This window comes from Hemiscyllium ocellatum, chromosome 6, assembly GCF_020745735.1.
Source record: "Hemiscyllium ocellatum isolate sHemOce1 chromosome 6, sHemOce1.pat.X.cur, whole genome shotgun sequence".
Lineage (NCBI taxonomy): Eukaryota > Metazoa > Chordata > Chondrichthyes > Orectolobiformes > Hemiscylliidae > Hemiscyllium > Hemiscyllium ocellatum.
In genome coordinates this window covers 48,583,588-48,603,449 of record NC_083406.1, presented here as the reverse complement: position 1 = coordinate 48,603,449, position 19,862 = coordinate 48,583,588, and the positions used below count along the sequence as shown (strand labels likewise).

The window sequence follows — 19,862 nt, the reverse complement described above, 5'->3', positions numbered from 1 at the left end:
CAGAAAAATACTGCAATCATTTTCAACTTTGACTTCCTAACTTATGTGGAAATAATAATGTTAACAAGGTCAATAGAATTGCCGAAATTGGTAACCCTTGGGCAAACCCATGAAGTGGGTTTTTCAGAGACAAAATTTGGTTCTCAAACTGTAGCCAGATGCTGTAGCTGTAATTCTTTAAATATGTGTGACGGTTCTCTGTAACTTGCACCAAAAAATTAATTCAGAGTTTTCAAAAGGATTCAGGCAGCATTCAGTTTATTAGATTACATTCCCTACAGTATGGAATCAGGCCCTTCAACCCAACAAGTCCACAATGACTCCCCGAAGTGTAACCCACCCAAACTCATTTACCTACCCTATATTTACCTCTGACTAATGCACCTACCATTCTGGGCAATTTAACATAACCAATTCATCTGGTCTGTACATCTTTGGGTTGTCGGAGGAAACCGGAGTAGCTGGAGGAAACCCACGCAGACACTAGGAGAATGTGCAAACTTCTCAGACAGTTGCTCCAGGTGGGAATCGAACCCAGGTCCCTGGCGCTGTGAGGCAGCAGTGCTAACCAATGAGCCAACTGTGCCACCCCGATTACATCCACAGTTTTCAATGGCGAATGCATCTTACTTTTTTTCTAGTCAGCTTGAAATCAAATGTGACCATATTTGAACTGTGGTCCCCATCGCTGAAGACATACAGTTTCTCTGACAGAACAAGCCTACCTTTTGATTTGCCTCAATTTCATCTCGTAGTCCCTGGTTTACTGCTATTCTTGTCAGTGATCTATGGTAGAATTCAAATAAAATATTTTAGTAACACAAATTATATGACATCATCTTTTCTCCGCTCTGAGATTTGTCTTAGATAAACATGAATGCTGGGACTCGAGTAAGTTCTGTCTGTCTCTCTCTTTTGGTCATTGTTCGAACCATGTTAAACAAGCTAATGGATCTGGCAGAATTGCAATAGTATTTGCAACAGTGGCAAATAACAGATCTTGGAAATGTGACTTGATGGAAAGTCAGCACCTGGTTATGAAGACAATGTGCAATAATTGAATGTAGTGAGTGTTCTGGGATGGTCCATACTGCAAATGCATCCTCCATTAGTTCTTCAATTTTGCCTTGACACTTATATGAGATGCAATTGTAAATTATATGTCTGAATTTAATGAACAAAGTTTGTCATTAGCAATAACAAACTGAGTGCACACAGTAGGGTTTAAGACGTTTGTTTTCATGGACAAGAATATACATGGACAAGTTTATACCCACTGCATCACAAAAGCTAACACACAAACACATTAATATATCATTAGAAGCAGAAAGTGGTCACTTGGCCCTATATGCTTTCTCCGCCTTTCAGTAAACTGAGGTGATTATCCCACAATCCCACATATCCTCAATATCCTTTCTTGTCAAGATCCATCTATCTCTGCCAATGTTCAAGGACTCTATTTCCACTGTCTTTTCAGGAAGGGAGCTCCAAAGATGCATGACTAAGAGAACAAAATCCTCACTTTTACTATCTTAGATGGTAACTCTTGATTTTGAAACAATGACCACCTCATTCTCGATTCACCCGCAAGAAGAAACATCCACTCCAGGATCTCACAGGATCCTATATGTTTCAATCAAGTTATCTTTTACTCAATTAAACTCTAGTGGATACAAGCTCAGCCTGTTTGACATTTCCTTAGAAGATAATGTGAACTATTCTGGGTAAATCTGCATTTTGCCACTGAGCTGTTACTATAAAGGAGGGAAGGCAATGACCTAGTGGTATTGTTACTAGCTGAGTAACTCAGAGACCCAGGAAATGTTCGGAGCAACTGGGCTCAAATCCCACCATAGGACATGGTGGAGTTTGTATTCAATAAAAGAAATCTGGAATTACAAATCTAATGATAACTGTGAAACTGATGATTATTGTCTGATCTGCACGTGACAGCAAGCTGGTTGACTTTTACCAGCTGTCAGAAATGACCAAGTAGGCTATTCAGTTACATCAACCACATGAAAGGAGAATGAAACAGTGGGCCATCTGGTATTGACTTAGGCATTGGAAATAACACAGCAAAGACAGCCTTGCCAACCCTACAAAGTCCTCTTTGCTAATATCTGGCACAGGTGCCAAAATTGAAAGCATAGTCTAACAGACTTGTCCAGCAAAAGCCTTACATAGTTGTAATCACACACACAGAATCATACCTTATACATGTCCCAAAAAAACACCATCATAAGATATAGAAGTAGAATTAGGTCATTCAGCCCATCAAGACTGTAGTGCTAGAAAAGCACATCAGGATTCCTAATGAAGGACTTATGCCTGAAACGTTGATTCTCCTGTTCCTTGGGTGTTGCCTGACCTGCTGTACTTTCCAGCACTACACTCTTGACTCTGTGCTCCAGCATCAGCAGTCCTCACTTTCTCCATTCAGCCCATTGAGCTTGCTTTGCCATACAATTATGGCAGATATATTTCTGAGTTCTATTCTCCTGCTTTCCCCCTGTAATCCTCAGTCCCCTTAATAATCAAGAACCTGCCTTTGTCATAAATTCAATCAATGACATGGCCTCCTCAGCCCTCTGCAGTAATAGGTTACACAGATTCACCACCTCTGGCTGAAGAAATTCCTTCTTATATCAGTTTTAAAGAGTCATTCCTTCATTTTGAGGTTGTGAATTTGAATGCTAGTCTCTCCTCTTCACATCCACTCTGTGCAGATCTCTCAGTATTCTATAAGTTTAAATAAGATCCCTGCTATCCTTCTAAATGCCATGAAGTACAGACCCACAGTTTTCATGCACTCCTTATATGACAAGCCCTCCATCCCCAGGACCATTACTGTAAACCTCCTTTGGAGGCCAGCACATCCTTCCTTAAATAAGGGGATTAAAACTGCTCACGATATTCCAAATATATTCTGACAAGAACTTTATACAGCCTCAGCAGTAAACCTGTTCTTGTATTCTAACCATCTTGAAATGAATGCTAACATTGCATTTGCCTTCCCTACTGCTAATTAAACCTGCATGTTAAGAGAATCCTGAATTCGAACTTCTAAGTCCCTTTCTGATTCAAATTTCCAAAGCCTTTCCCTGTTTGTAAAATAGTCTATGTCTCTATTCTTCCTACCAAAATACATGACATTTCACTTTCCACATTTATTCCATCTGCCACTTCTTTGCCCACTCTCCTAGTCTGTCCAATTCCTCTGCAGCTTCCCCACTTCCTCATCACTACTTGTCCTGCTCGATCTTTGTGTCATCAACAAACTTAACAACAATGTCATCAGTTCCTTTATCTGGACTATTAATGCATAATGTGAATAGTTGTGGACCCAACACGGACCTTTGCAAAACTCTACTCATAACTGGCTGCCATCCTGAAAAGGTCCCTTTATCTCCATTGTCTGTCTGCCAGTCAGCAAATCCTTTATTCATGCCAGTACCTGCCCCTAACACTATGGTCTCTTACCTTATTTAGCAGCCTCTTCTGCAGCAGTTTGTCAAAAGCCTTCTGGAAATCCAAATAGATTCAAATGGATGTCACTGGCTCTTCTTTGTCTAATTTGTTCATTACCTCATTACTTCTTCAAAGAATTCTAACAGAATTGTTAGGAATAACAACGCTCCTTGATGAAGCCCTATTTTCCCATGCACTTCCATGTATTCTGTAATCTTATCCATAATAATGAACTCTAAAATCTTACCAGCGTTCAAGATCAGGCTGATGAGTCTATAATTTTGTATCTCCTCTCTTCCCCTCTTTTTAAATAGGAGTGTTATATTAGCCATTTTCCAGTCCACTGGTACTTCTCAGGTTTCAGTGATTCCTAACAGATCACTATCAATGCCTCTTCAGCTATTGTCCTCAGAACCTTGGATGCAATTCATCTGGTCCAAGTGTTTATCCACCTTCAGGACTTCCAGCTTTCCTGGCCCCTACTACTTAGTAATGACCACTACACTCAACTCTGCACCCAGCTGTCTTGGATTTCTGGTATAGAATTGATGTCTTCCATGTGTATTAAACCTGTTCAGTTCCTCTGCCATTTCTTTGTTCCCCAGTACTATTTCTCCAGCCTCTTTTTCTAGCAGTCCAATGTCCACTTGTGCTTCTCTCTCTCAACGTTTGTGTATCTAGAAAAGCTCTTTTATAATACCTTCTAGCTTACCCTCATATTTCAGTTTCTTCTCTCTTACTGCTTTTTTAGTTGTCCTCTGCTGGTATTTAAAGAGTTCCAAATCCTCTGGCTTCCCACTAATCTTCACCAAATTGTATGCTTTCTCTTTTGCTTTTCGGCCATCATTGACTTCCGTTGTCAGCCATGGTTGCCTCATCCTCACCTTGGTATATTTCTTCTTCCTTGCAATGAACTTCTGTAGTACCTCCCGAATTATGCTTTGAAATTCCTGCCTTTGCTGCTTAACCGCCTGTCCTGCTGGGTTCCCTTCCAATCAACTCTGGCCAGCTCCTCCCTCATGTCCTTGTAGTTACATCTACGCAACTGTGACATTGTTGCTTCCTTTTCAAAAAGCCTCTCCTTTTCAAACTGTCGCGTAAATCTATCATAGTATGGTCACTGCTCCCTAAAGGGTTTCTTCACTTTAAGCTCCCTAATGAAGTCTGCCTCATTACACATCATCTCTAAGTAGTCCTGCCCCACCTGTAGGGATGACATACTGTCACAGGCACAGTGCTGTACATTCAGGACAGTGTTGCCCGAGGAGTCCTCAATGTTGACTTTGGACCCCATGAAGTGGCATGGTATCGGGTCAAAGCTTCTCTTGTTTATCTCATAACTTCAACCTTTGGCAGATGAATCAATACTCTTCCATGTTGAACAACACCTAGAGGAAGGACTGAGGGTGGCAAGAGCACAGAATGTACTCTGGATGAGGGACTTCAATGCCTACCACCAAGAGTGATTCAACAGCACCACTACTGATTGAACTGGTCAAGTCCTGAAGGACATTCCTGCTAGATTGTGTCAGTAGCAGGTGTTGAAGGAACCAACAAGACGGAAAAACATACTTGATCTCATCCTCACCAATCTTCCTGCCACAGTTACATTGTCCATGTCAGTATCTACAAGAATGGCTGTTACATGGCCCTTGTGGAGATCAAGTCCCACTTTCAGACTGAGAATACCCTCCATTGCGTTGTGTAACACTATCACTATGCTAAACAACTTTGAACAGACCTAACAACTCAAACTGAGCATCCACAACTTGTCATCCATTCCTGCTGCCACCCCTTGATAGAAGGTGTCATCAACAGTGCTATCATACAGCAATAACCAGCTACTGATGCTCCATTTTGGTTCTGCCAGAACCACTCAGCTCCTGACCTCATTTGAGCCTTGATCCAAATGTGGTCAATAGATCTTAATTTGAGAGGTCAGGTGAGACTGACTTGGCCTTGACTGGCATTTGACAGAATGTGGCATCCTGGAACCCTAGAAAAAAAGAGAATCAATAGAAATCAGGGAAAGATAAAGTTGCCATAGTCACAGAGGACCATAGAAACAGAAAACTTGTGGTTTAACCTCAGGGTCAGGTAGGATGACAGACTGCATGGTAACCTCAGCCAATATGGGGATTGAATTTGTGCTGTTGGCGTTACTTTGCATCACAAACTAGCTATCCAGCAGACTATGCTAACTGACCCTCTTATCAGGTTGTAGTCATATCTGACACAAAGAAAGATGGCTGTGGTTGTTGGAGATCAGTCATCTCAGCTCTAGGACATCGCTGCGGCAGATCCTCAGAAGACTGTCTTCAGCTCAAGTATCTTCAACTGCTGCATCAATGATCTTTCCTCTATCATCAGGTCAGAAGTGGGGGTATTCACAAATGATTGCACAATGTTTAGCACCATTCTTGACTGCACAGATAATAAAAATGAAATAACTTCACAGATGCCAGTATCCTGATACCAAGCCACCCTTTATCTACACATGAACAATACTTCCTATTCAGATTCAGCTCTCAGGGTGCCAGAATCTCTGACACTCCTATTTTAAATCTATCAGTCAGGGCTACCTGATTGGATCAGGTTAACAGCTCCAATTAAGGAACTCATATTCTATGAAGTCTACCTGGATGACTTTGTACATCCCTCTCCCTCTGAGTCTGAGAACATATTCTGGTCCATTTTTTTTGGAGAGCCTCCTGGAACGTTTTAGCACTGGGTCAGCTTCCTCCGACTCAGTATCTGAGAGGGGAGGTGTGCAACGCACAGGAGCTTGCCTCTTGTGCCAGGAGCACCTGAAAGAATTTATTCTCTCTTCCGATGTCAACGTGGCTACATCTATCATGTCCATCTCGGATTCAGAAGATTCGTCAATACTTAACAGAGAGGGTGAACCCAGAAGTTCTGGAAGCCTTTCCAACTGTTCCAAGGGCAGGGCATGTTTTGCCCATGCACCGTTTGCAAATTTGTTTGCTTTCATATGGTCATGTGCTTGTTCAGGACCATCGCACGAACTTTATATGTCACTGGTACTGACATTTAATCAACCATCTGTCTTATGGATGCAGGGTCATTTCCATGATTTTTACACAACTTTGACTCCTGTATCAAACTGCTTCTCTTTCTTGATGGAGTCTTACCTTCAGCATTGCCAGTCTTCATGCATTTCACCCTTCCCCCAGATCTGGGAAGATCAGACTTAGCCATTACCAACCATTAGCCAGTGCCATCCCCGTTGTTGCATATGAGGTATTCAAATAAGAACTGACTGCTTGATATCTAGTGATGTTATAGGCTGTTTCTTTCCTTCTCCAAAAACTGGGGCTTATCCATGCAACCATTTCGAAGGTTGACCCTTTTGTAGGAGTTGATACAAAGGTGGAGCAAATGAGGTCTGCAGATGCTGGAGATCAGAGCTGAAAATGTGTTGCTGGAAAAGCGCAGCAGGTCAGGCAGCATCCAAGGAACAGGAGAGGGCTTAGACCCAAAAAGTTGAATCTCCTGTTCCTTGGATGCTGCCTGACCTTGATACAAAGGTGCCAGGATGGAGTCCAGGTTATTTATGAACTTTCTATCATAATTTACTAGCCTAAGAAATGACCTAAACTCTTGGAGAGATGTGAGAGCCGAGGCACTTTTCATCACCAATCACTCTATATATCGCCAATGCTCAGTAGCAGCAGATATTTAACAAGCTCCTTATTCAGAATATTCCAAATCCATGATCACTGTCATCTGGAAGAATAAGGGCAGCAGTTACATGGGAACAGAAAAACTTGCAAGTTCCCCTCACCATCCTGACTTGGAAATATATTGGCATTCCTTCAGTGTTGCGCAGTCAAAATCTTGGAATTCCTCCCTCAGTAGCACTGTGGTATTACATACACCAGATGGGCTGCAGCAGTTCAACAGAAGCTCACCATCACCTTCTCAAGAGCAACTAGAGATGGGCAATAAATGGTGGCCCAGCTGGTGATGACCAAATCCCATGAGTGAGTGGATAGGTGGAGATGGAGCCCAGAAAGACGTTTACTCGAAAGGAGTGGGTAGCAGGAGGATTATTGCTAGTAAGCTACAACAGAAGAAAAGCTGGACAAGTGATAATGAGGTAATGTTATTGAACTTGTCTTTCCATTTTTTTTAACCACACTCTGGTCCTATCATGATATGGATTGCTTTCAGCCCAGCGAACCCATTCTCATCCAGTCTTAGTCCTATTGCCACATTACATGGATTGCTTTCAGCAGAGCCTATCTATTGTCTCCAATTCGTAGTATTCATTATCGCTTATAAAGCTTTTCTTCTGTCCTGATTTACTATCAATAATTCCCTTGTATGCTTACCCTTTTCATATCTCCATTGCTCTGGGCTCGAACTCCACTTAACCACGCACCGGAAATGTTATCTCTGCTTTGTCCCCACAGATGATGCCAGGCCTAATGAGGTTCTCCATCAATCTCTTGTTTCATTTCAGTACTCTAGCATATGTCATTCTTTGTTTTCCTATAGTATCCTTTTAACTGATTAATCAATCTTACAACCTTAGAGTTATTTCCCTTTTATCTGAAAAGTGTGTGTACAAGTCAGCATCACTCATGAAGCAGAATGAGATATATGCAACAATTGAGCATAATTGTGAAGCAACTGAGAGTGCAAACCTGTATTAGAAGTGCACCAATGGCAGGAGATTAAAAAAATAGTAGTAGGCAGCCCATTTCAACCTGTTAGTACCTATCAGAGCCAGTTTAATGCCTCGGAAAAAAAGGTAGGTGATGAATGGGTGTTTCTTCTGTGGCTGTTTTAATTGGTTAAGTGGTTTAAATCAGGAAATGTTAATACAGCTGGGGAGAGTAAAACTTCAATTAAAATATTTGACATCTAAATTACTTAAATTAAATAGAGATTGCTGGGCAGGCAATATATTGCAGTTGTAATATCTGAGAATTGGTGGTCAGCACTGCAATCCATGATGACCATGTTTACTGCAAGTGTTGCTTGCTTGAAGAACTTTGATTCAGAGCTGATGAGCTGAAGGCTGAGTTGCTGACTTTCATATTTCAGGGAGAGGGTCCATTACCTGGACACATAGTTTGAGGAGATAGTCATAGCTCTTAGGTTAATTATATAACAAAGAACATTACAGAGCAGTACAGGCCCTTTGGCCCTCGATGTTGCACCGACCTGTGAAACCAATCTAAAGCTCAGCTAACTTACGTTGTTCCATTATCATCCATATGTGTATTCAATGACCATTTAAATGCCCTTAAAGTTGGCAAGTCCACTACTGTTGCAGGCAGGGCATTCCACGGCCTTACTATTTTCTGAAAAAAGAACCTAACTCTGACATCTATCCTATATCTATCACCCCTCAATTTAAAGCTATGTCCACTCGTGCTAGCCATCACCATCTGAGGAAAAAGGCTCTCACTGTCCACCTGTCTAATCCTCTATCATCTCGTATGCCTCTATTAAGTCACCTTTTCACCTTCTAACAAAACAGCCTCAAGTCTCTCAGACTTTGCTCATAGGACCTTCCCTCCATACATCCTGGTAAATCTCCTCTGCACCCTTTCCAATGCTTCCACATTCTATGTGTAATGCTTCAAACAGAACTGTACGCAATACTCCAAGTGCGGTCGCACCAGAGTTTTGTACAGTTGCAACATGACCTCATGGCTCCGAAACTCAATGAATGCTAACACATTGTACAACTTAACAACCCAACCAATGTGGGTGGCAACTTTCAGGGATCTATGCACATAGATCTCTCTGTTCATCAACACTGCCACAAATCTTACCATTAGCCCAGTACTCTGTATTCCTGTTACTCCTTCCAAAGTGACTCACACTTTTTCACATTAAACTCCATTTGCCACCTCTCAGACCAGCTAGACACCTCATCTATCTCTCTGTAACCTGCAACATCCTTCCGCACTGTCCACAACTCCACTGACTTTAGTGTCATCTGCAAATTTACTAACCTATCCTTCTGCGCCCTCATCCAGGTCATTAATGAAAATGACAAACCGCAGTGGTCCCAAAACAGATCCTTGCAGTACATCACTAGTAACTGAACTCCAGGATGAACATTTCCCATCAACCACCACCCTCTGTCTTTTTTCAGCTCGCCAATTTCTGATCCAAACCTCTAAATCACACTTAATCCCATGCCTCTGTATTTTCTGCAATAGCCTGGCATGGGGAACCTTATCAAATGCTTTAGTGAAATCCATATATACCACATCAACTGCTTTACCCTCATCCACCTATTTGGTCACCTTCTTAAAGAATGCAATAAGGTTTGTGAGACATGGTCTACCCTTCACAAAACCGCATTTACTATCCCTAATCAGATTAGTCCTTTCTAGATGATTATAAATCCAATCTCTTATAATCATTTCTGAAACTTTGCTCTCAATAGGAGTAAGGTTCACTGGTCTATCATTACCAGAGTTTCCTCTAATCCCCTTCTCGAACAAGGGGACAGCATTTGCTATCCTCCAGTCTTCTGGTATTATTCCTGTAAATAATGACAACATAAAAATCTAAGCCAAAGGCTCTGCAATCTCCTCCCTACCTTTCCAGAGAATCCAAGGATAAATCCTATCCTGCCCAGGAGACTTATCTATTTTCACACTTTCCAGAATTGCTAACACCTCGTCCTTATGAACCTCAAACCCAACTAGTTTAATATCCTGTGTCTCAGTATTCTCCTCGACAACATTGTCTTTCTCCTGTGTGAATACTGATGAAAAATATTCATTTAGCACCTCTCCTATCTCTTCAAACTCAATGCACAACGTCCCACTACTTACCCTCTTCTTACTGTCTTCATGTTTTGTTCATTCCTGACTCACATATAGAAAGCTTTCTGGTTTTCCTTGATCCTACCTGACAAAGACTTTCCATGTCCTCCCCTGGCTCTTTACTCTTTCTTTAGGTCCTTCCTAGTTAATTTGAAACTCTCAAACACCCTAGCTGAGCCTTCATGTCTCATTTTTACATAAGCCTCCTTCCTCCTCTTTACAAGAGATTCAATTTCTTTAGCAAACCATGGTTCCCTTGCTTGAACACTTCCTCCCTGCCTGACTGGTACATACTTATCAAGGACACACAGTAGTTGTTCCTTGAACAAGCTCCACATTTCAAATGTGCCCATCCCCTGCAGTTTTCTTCCCCATCCTATGCATCTTAAATCTTGCCTAATCGCATCGTAATTGCCTTTTCCCCCGGCTATAACTGTTGCCCTGCAGTATATATCTAACCCTTTCCATCACTAAAGTAAATGTAACCAAATTGTGGTACTATCACCAAAATGTTCACCTACCACCAAATGTAACACCTGACCAAGTTCATTACCCAGTGCCAAATCCAATGTGGCCTCGCCTCTTGTTGGCCTATCTACATACTGTGTCAGAAAACTCTCCCACACATTGGTTAAAAATTGACCCATCTATAGTACTCTAACTATACCATTTCCAGTCAACATTTGGAAAGTTAAAGACCCCCATAACAACTAGATTCAACGTTTCGGGCATAAGCCCTTCTTCAGGAATCTTATGTCCGAAACGTCGGTTCTCCTGTTCCTTGGATGCTGACTGACCTGCTGCGCTTTTCCAGCAACACATTTTCAGCTCTGATCTCCAGCATCTGCAGTCCTCACTTTCTCTCCATAACAACTACCCTGTTATTTTCACTCCTATCCAGAATCATGTTTGCAATCCTTTCCTCTACATCTCTGGAGCTATTCAGTGGCCTATAGAAAACTCCCAACAGGGTGACCTCTGCTTTCCTGTTTCTAACCTCAAACCATATTATCTCAGTAGACGAGTGCTTGAACGTTCTTTCTGCCACCGTAATACTGTCCTTGACTAACAATGCCACACCTCCCACTCTTTTTCCATTTTCCCTGATCTCACTGAAACATCTAAATCCCGAAACCTGCCACAACCATTCCTATCCATGTCTCCAAAATGGCCACAACATCAAAGTCCCAGGTACCAGCTCATGCTGTAAGTTCACCACCTTATTCTGGATGCTCCTGGCATTGAAGTAGACACACTTCAAACCACTTTCCTGCCTGCCAGTACACTCCTGCAATCTTGAAGCCTTCTTCACAACCTCACTACTTTCATTACTGTACACTGGAGCAACAATTCAGGTTCCCATCCCCCTGCTGAATTAGTTTAAACCCTCCTGAAGAACATTAGCAAATTCCCTCACCCCCTCCCCAGGATATTGGTACCCCCCTAATTCAGGTGTAGAACATCCTGTTTAGAGGTCCCACCTACCCCAGAATGAGCCCCAATTATCCAGGTTTCTGAATCCCTCCTTCCTGTACCATCCCTATAGCCACATGTTCAACTGGTCTCTCTCTCTCTCTCCTTATTCCTCGCCTCATTACCACGTGGCACAGGTAACAAACCAGAGATAACAACACTGTCTGTTCTAGCTCTAAGCTTCCACCTTAGCTCCCTAAATTTCTGCCTTATATCCCCATCCCTTTTCCTACTTAAGTCATTGGTGCCTATGTGACCACAACTTAGGGCTGTTCCCCCTTCCCCTGAAGGATCCCGAAAACACAATCAGACTTATATCAAGTTTGGTCTGTGGTCAGGGACAGGGGGTATGTTTGTGAATAAGGCAGGTATAGGGATCTCAAATTTAGCTTTGGAGGAGCAACAGGCACAGCTTTCCCATTGATGCAAGATTCTTGCTTCTAGTCTAAATGAGGGCAGAGACTGCAGAGAGGATGAGGGAATTGGCCACAACACAATTGTCAAGAATACCATTCAACTGGAGGGAGAAAAGAAAAATTTAGTCTTAATAGGGGACAGCATAGTTATGAGAATAGATCTTGTTCTTTGTAGAAAAGATAGATTCTCAAAGGCTGTGGTGCCTATCTGCTACCAAGGTTAACAAAATCTCTCCTGGATTGCAAAGGAAATTTGAGTTGATGGGTAAAGATCCAATTGTTGAGGTCCATGTAGGTACTACTGATGTGGGCAGAACCATGAAAGAGTTTCTATTGAGGGATTCCAACATATCAGAGCTAAATTAAAAACAGTTAATAATGTCCGGATTCCTGCTTCAGCTATATGGATATTGGCATGGGTAAACCTACAGATAACAGAATTAATTCAGAGTTTGAAGTAAATGCATGGTTCAAAGATTGGTGTGAAAGAAGTGGTTTCTATTTCATGAGGCATAGGCACCAATATTGAGGAAAGAAAGAGCTGCTCCAGCGGGACTTGCTACATTTAAACCAAAAGGATCAGTGTCCTGGCGAATCCTACATCCACGGTCATAGATCGTGGCTGAAGGGGGACCTGACTGAGGTGTACTGTATAAGATTATGAGGGGTATGGTCAAAGTGGATTGAAAGCAGCTGTTCCCTTCAGTTGCAAGATCAATAATGATGCAATTGAATCATACAGCCCAATAAAAGCTCTTCAGCCTACCATGTCTATGTTGACCCACAAACTCCAAACTACACTAATCCCATTTACTTGCACTTGGTTCATAAGCTTACTATATCTTGCATTTTAAGTGCTTGTTGAAACGCTTCTTAAATATGTGAGAATACTTTCTCAGGCAACATGTTCCACATTTCTATCACACTCCGGGTGAAAAGATCTTTCCTCAGATCTCCCCTAAATGATTTACTCCTCAGTTTAAACTTATGCCCTCTGCTCTTATATGCATCTGCCATGGGGAAAAGGTCTGCCTCTCATAATTTGTATACCTCAAACAGATCCACCCTCAGCCTCCTCTGCTCCAAGGCAAATAAACCCAACCTACATAGTCTTGTTTCATAAGTGAGGTTTTTAATCCCAAGCAACGTCAAGGTGAATCTCCTCTACATCCTCTCCAGTGTAGTCACCTCCTTCTAATAGTGTGGCAAACAGAACTGCATGACGTTTTCCACCTGTGGCTTCACTCATGTTTTATAGAACAGTAATAAGACTTCCTTACTCCTATATTCTACAGCCCAGCTAATGAAGGCAAGCATCCCTTATGATTTTTTCATCATCCTGTCTACTTGTGCTGATACCTTCAGGGATCTATGACTTGTACACCAAGGTCACTTTATTCCTCAGTGTTACCTTGGGACCATTCACATGTGTATCTTTCACACATCAGACCTCCCAAAATATATCACCTCACACTTCTCAGGATGAAATTTCATCTACCATTACTCTGCCTAATTACGAGTTGATCAATATCAGAGTATAGCCTTTGACTATCTTCCTCACTATCAACAATTTTCCTGTCATATCTAACTTACTAACTATACTTTCAACATTCACATCCAAATTGTTCATTTACATATACATAACAAACAGCAAGGATCCCAGCACCAATCTCTATGGTAAACACCTGGTGACAGGCTTTCATTCACAAAAATAACCCTCCACAATAACATTTAACCTCTTACTTGCAAGCCAATTTTGGATCCAGCTTACCAACTTGCCTTGAAATCCACAGACTCCTACCTTTTGGACCAGTCTTCCAGGTCACACCTGTCAAAGTCCTCATGTACATCCATGTAAACCACATCAAGCACTACCCTCACAATATAGAATCATAGAATTCCTAAAGCGTGGAAGCAGGCCATTTAGCCAAATAAGTCCACACTGATCCTTTGAAGAGTACTCTACCCAGACCCATTCCCCAACCCTATTACTCTACATTTACCCCTGAAAAATGCACCTAACCTACATATCCCTGAACACTATGGGCAATTTAGAATGGTCAGTTTATTGAACCTGCACATCTTGGATTGTGGGAAGAAATCAGAGCACCCAGAGGAAACCCACACAGACACCGGGGCTGGAATCGAACCCATGTCCCTAGCACTGTGAGACAGCAGTGCTAACCATTGAGCCACGGTGCTGCTACTGTGTCACCTTTTCAAAACACAAAATTAAGTCAGTCAGAAAGGACTATGGTGTATAGTCCTTGACAGTTGGCTGCTCATCCTATCCCTTCAGAATGTCCTGCAGCTCCTTTCAGACACCCCTGATCCTGGTATCAAAGAGACAACAAATTGACAGAATCTCCTGTCAGTTCCCTTACAATCAAGTTCCCTATCATTAAAGGGAAGCACCCTTTTTTTTATTTCTAAGCTCTACCCAGACTGCCTCATTTGAACAGCCTCCTGAGACATTCTCCCTCATTACTGCAGTTTCTTTTGTCAGTAATGAGGAGACATAATTTTAAAGTGAAGAACGGGAGGTTTAGAAAGGATTTGAAGAAAGATTTTTTTTCACCCAGCTGGTGGTGGGTATCTGGACTGTACTGCAGCAGAGACAGGAAAGTTCACAACCTTTAAAAAGTACATGGATGACATGTCATGACATTCAGAACTATGGACCAATGCTGGAAGGTGGGATTTGTGTCGATAGGTTGGCTCGGACATGGTGGGCTGAAGGGTCTCTTCTCTGCTGTACGACTCTGTGACTGATGAATTCCACTCATTCCACAAAATCTCATGATTCCCCACTTAGATTTTAAAATGGGGAAAATCTATTAGACCCTTCATTTTTGCTGTTCTTGGCCATACTTGTCCTTGTACTGTCACCTGTTGAAGGGCTTATGCCTGAAACGTCAATTCTCCTGCCCCTCAATTGCTGCCTGACCAGCTGTGCTTTTCCAGCACCACACTCTTGACTTGTGCTTTTACCTACCTGTACAAAGTTACCTTGCACTGGATGTTACCTTCCCCTTTGCAAATTCATTCTTGGTCAGATTGATTACTTACCTAGTTGAGAGCGTGGAGCTGGAAAAGCAACCAAGGAGCAGGAGAATTGACATTTCAGGTATAAACTTATGCCCGAAATGTCAATTCTCCTGCTCCTCAGATGCTGCCTGACATGCTGTGCTTTTCCAGCACCACACTCTCGACTCTGATCTTCAGCATCTGCATTCCTCACTTTCTCCTGGTCACAAAGCTAGCTAACCATACTTGTTTAAACAGGTCTTATAACTGCTTTACACAAATCTGTTAATCTCAGATTTTGCTATACCATCAATATCATCTAAATAATCTACAATATTAGGAACGTCAGCAATTAGTTAATTCGGTAGTCTTTGGAATATAACTGCAGCATTTTTAAACCCAAATGGTATCACTCGATATTGTAACAAAGATAGATATTTCTTTGGCAATTGATGTTAATGATACTTTCCAGTACCGCTTCAACAGATCGGTGTTAGAAAGAGATGAGGTACTACATCTCCATTTAGATTAGATTACTTGGTGTGGAAACAGACCTTTCGGCCCAACAAGTCCACACTGACTCTCCAAAGAGCAACCCACCCAGACCCAGTCCCCTTCACCTAACACTACAGGCAATTCAGCTTGGCCAATTCACCTAACCTGCACATCTTTGGACTGTGGGAGGAAACCGGAGCACCCAGAGGAAACCCACGCAGACACGGGGAGATTGTGCAAACTCCGCACAGACAGTTGCCCAAGGCGGGAATTGAACCCGTGTCTCTGGCGCTGTGAGACAGCAGTGTCTAGCCACTGTGCTACCGTGCTGCCCACTATTTACAAGCGATTTTATTTCTCCTGATAGGAATGTTGCTTCATTATTGTTGACTCTCCCATGTCCACAGCATACTAAGCTAACATAGTACTTCCAGGTGTACCTCTAAAAGTGTAATTACATTTCCCAAGTAATCTTACTCGACACTCTCATTGACTTCACTCTAAATGTGATCATTTGTTATCCATCTGACCTAGCAATTCAGTAGTGACTAAGTGGTTTATATGAGTTTCACTTTGTGAACATCTACTTCTTCTTCACTCTTATTGTCCCTGTCATCTTCCATTTCGTCTACTGCCTGACACATTTCTCTTATGTTCCCTGCATTGATATTGCTCCAACATGTTCACGTGACATAAATGATTCTTCATCCTATGATCAGGAGTATATGTCAGATAAGTCACTTCACTAACCCTTCCAACTACTTTGCATGGACCACTAAATTTAATTTTCAGAGGTTTACTCTGAAAATTTATTTTCCCTGAATACACACCATTACATTGATCCTTGCCTGAATTGATCTTCTGCAGATTCTTTCAATTTTGCTGGTGAAGTTCATTAATGCTCTCGTGCTACTTTACATGGTCCTGTGAGTCGAGAAACAGAAGGACAGAATCCAACAATGTGGATTTGACTTTCCCCTTAAAACTTTCTCACCAACAAATTTGAATGGAACTCTTAGCTTACAACCATAGACCAATTCAAATGGATTAAATCCAGCAGAAAGATGTGAGAAATCTCTGGAATCAAATAGGAAGAATTCTAACACTTTTTCCCAATCCTGTGGGTATTTCTGAGAGTACGCCTTAAATCAGTTTCTTGAGAGTCTGATGGCTCTTTCTAAAGCTTTCTGTGTTTGTGGATGATATGCAGTAGACAACTACTCTTTAAAACCCAGATTGCTGATTACGTACTAAAATATTTGTTTATGAAGAAAGGATTTCTAATTTATCTACCTTAAACTTGTACAAGTGAGTTAAAGTCATGACCCTCTTGGGTCAGACTAAGATTTGCCATAAGAATCTATGTTTTCTTTTGCATTTTTAAAAATTATAATATTTTCTTTGGTTTGTAAGAAACAATATCCTTTTATTTAGGTCTATTGCCTGAAAATGAGGACAACAGGCACCGTTTTAAAAGAGAAGATGCGCAAGGAGTTGTTTTAGCAAAATAGTGAACTTGACTGATGTAAATGAGAAAATGTCACTTTTTAGGGACATTGAGTCCAGATGAACTGGCACCATTGTTGTGGGGTCAAGAGGGCTCAACATAACAATTCTGATTAGTCAGGTTGTAACTTAACACTGTGAAGGGAATGGAAACAGAGAAGCAACGAAGCCCCTCGGAGCTGACTGCAACAATCTCTGTCTCTCCCTTTCTCTGGAAAGTTGCTGTCTCCAATTTACTGTCAAAAGAGCAGAAAAACTGGATTCAGAGATGCTGAAAGAAATAATTCTAAAACAGAAGAAAAAAGACAGACCCTGGGTTCAACCAGCGAACATAGGACTGGTTTTTGCTGTACAGGTAACATTGTGACACAATCAAACCCACGTAGTTGTATGATTTGTGATGGTGATGCAAAATTGAGCTCTCCAACTCCCACAGTGTTTATGATTTTGTAGTTTCACCATGTGTGCATGTGTATATATGTGTTTGTGTACACATGAGGAATGTCAGGTCAGTCATGTCATGGTCCTACTGAATGATGGAGCAAGTTCAAGGGCTGAATGACCTACTCCTGTTCCTATTTCTTATGATCTTATCTTGGGAAGCTGCAGTTTAACTCTACCTTTCTCAGTACTGAACATGAAAAACATTTGTTTTATTACAATTCAAAATAGAGATAAGAGTTTCCAGTAGAAAGTATTCTCCTCCACCTTCATCCAAAAGCTATTCTAAAGTTATTTAAAAAAGACATTGCTGACTGACTGTTTTTCTGTGTAGTCTCTAGGAGATACCAGAGAAATACTCAATGGATGTCAGCACTATGCTTCACCCCACACCTCGACATTTGGTTTTGAGTGTTAGCCCTACGCTAGCCCTACTTAGAATAAAATATGATCAAGAAAATGCTAAGCTTTTCAAACAAACTTAAATGAAACAACTGAAGAGGAGGAAAAGAGAGTCTTTCAATGTTCAGTTCTCCTTTCCTCCAGAAACGTTGTCCTTGAATTGTTTTATTCTGTCACTGTTTGATGAAAAATGTCTGGAAGATTCCATTCAACTATTATCTATCCTCCTACTACATGGAGTAGCACACCACCTTCTAGAATAATGACCTAAAATCCACTGACACTTTTCAAATGCTTCAAAAATGATTCAATCTCAGGCTTCAATATACACAATAAATTCACAAGCATATTTGAGACAAAATAAGAAGAGAATTCTGGAAGATAACAAAGGTTTCTGGATGAATTGCAAGAACATTTTCCAGGTTGATTATTATTCTGGCACACATTTCCAAGTAGCATTTCTCCTTCTTAATGTTTGAAATGCTACTCCATGAATCCAGCCTTCTCAGGAGCATTGTAGAGTGTGCCACAAAGGGGACACTGATACTCCCATCTTCCATTGACAGCGATGCTATACTGATGGGCTATACAGAATTGTGGATGAATATATATATTTTATATAGCTATATAAATTACAAACACTTTTTCCTTTCTGAACCAATACCATATCACACATTCAGGCTGAAATAGATTGATAATGCTTATTTACATACCTGGCTTTTGTTGGTAAGTTCTGACTAAAGTCTCGCATTAACTTCAAAGCATCATAAACAGGAGCAGAGAGAATGCGAGCTGCTGCTTGAAAACTTAGATCTAGAAAAAAAGCAAAAGAGATCATAGAATATTGTTAGCAACTTCCAACAATTAAGAAGGAATTCTGTAGATTAGACCCAGCGCTTGGAGAGGACACCTGCGTGAAGAGTTATCCTGATTGCATTTAAAATACACAGAAGTGGAAACGTTAAAATGAATGACAAAGAAATATTTGTTCTTTGGTAAGGAGACACTGGGGTCAACTTGCAGTGGTTCATTTCCTTGTTTAAGATTGACCAAGGTGATTAAGATCAGAACTTGAACTGAAAGGTTTGTTTAGAGCAAGATGCCAACTTGATAAATATGAAGTACAAATAAGGAATGACTGTTAATAGGCTCAACATCGGGCCTGCTTGTGGCACAGAGGTAGTGTCCTTACCCCCTGAATGAAGTGACTTGGGTTCAATTTCCACATCCCCCAGAGGTCTGCAATAACATCCCTGAACAGATTGATTAGGAAAATAGGTTAAATGAAAAATAAAAAGAAAGGAGGCGAAATATGAGGCTGATTTCACTTAAAATATTCAAAGAATAATTAACAAGGATGTATTGAATTCTAAGGCCTAGTATATTGCATGTGCTCCAACCACTATCACCTTGTGGTTTACTGCCATTATTCCATATGCTTGACTTGGTCTAAGGGCTAACCTGATTTACAGCAGTACAGGAAAGCCACTAGTGATTCTTAACAGGAAGAAGTCCATATCTTAAGCACAACATAGTTTACTGGAAGACAGTAATCAGGTACGTTACATTAATTGAATGTTATTACCACGACTACAGAAAGACTTGTGCCTATCAGTCTTCCCCTTCTGAGATCCTAAGACATTCTGACTTTCTCTACCCAAGTCTTTATGATACCATCAAATTGGATGGAGTTTATTACAGTCTCAGGACCATTAACTTCTACAGCACTAGGAGAAAGTGAGGTCTGCAGATGCTGGAGATCAGAGCTGAAAATGTGTTGCTGGAAAAGTGCAGCAGGTCAGGCAGCATCCAA

The 19,862-nt window shown here is 41.3% G+C and overlaps 1 protein-coding gene across 2 annotated transcripts in view; it reads right to left on the bottom strand.

Annotated features, from left to right (window-relative positions):
• uggt2 (UDP-glucose glycoprotein glucosyltransferase 2) overlaps positions 1 to 19,862 on the bottom strand; it is a 372,492-nt gene that overhangs the window by 243,278 nt on the left and 109,352 nt on the right. For both annotated transcript variants that reach the window (XM_060826541.1, XM_060826542.1), the window contains exons 10-11: positions 18,763 to 18,862; positions 726 to 786 (exon numbers count right to left, since the gene is read on the bottom strand). In XM_060826541.1, coding sequence (XP_060682524.1) covers positions 726 to 786; positions 18,763 to 18,862 — 161 coding nt within the window. The remainder of the gene's footprint in view (positions 1 to 725; positions 787 to 18,762; positions 18,863 to 19,862) is intronic.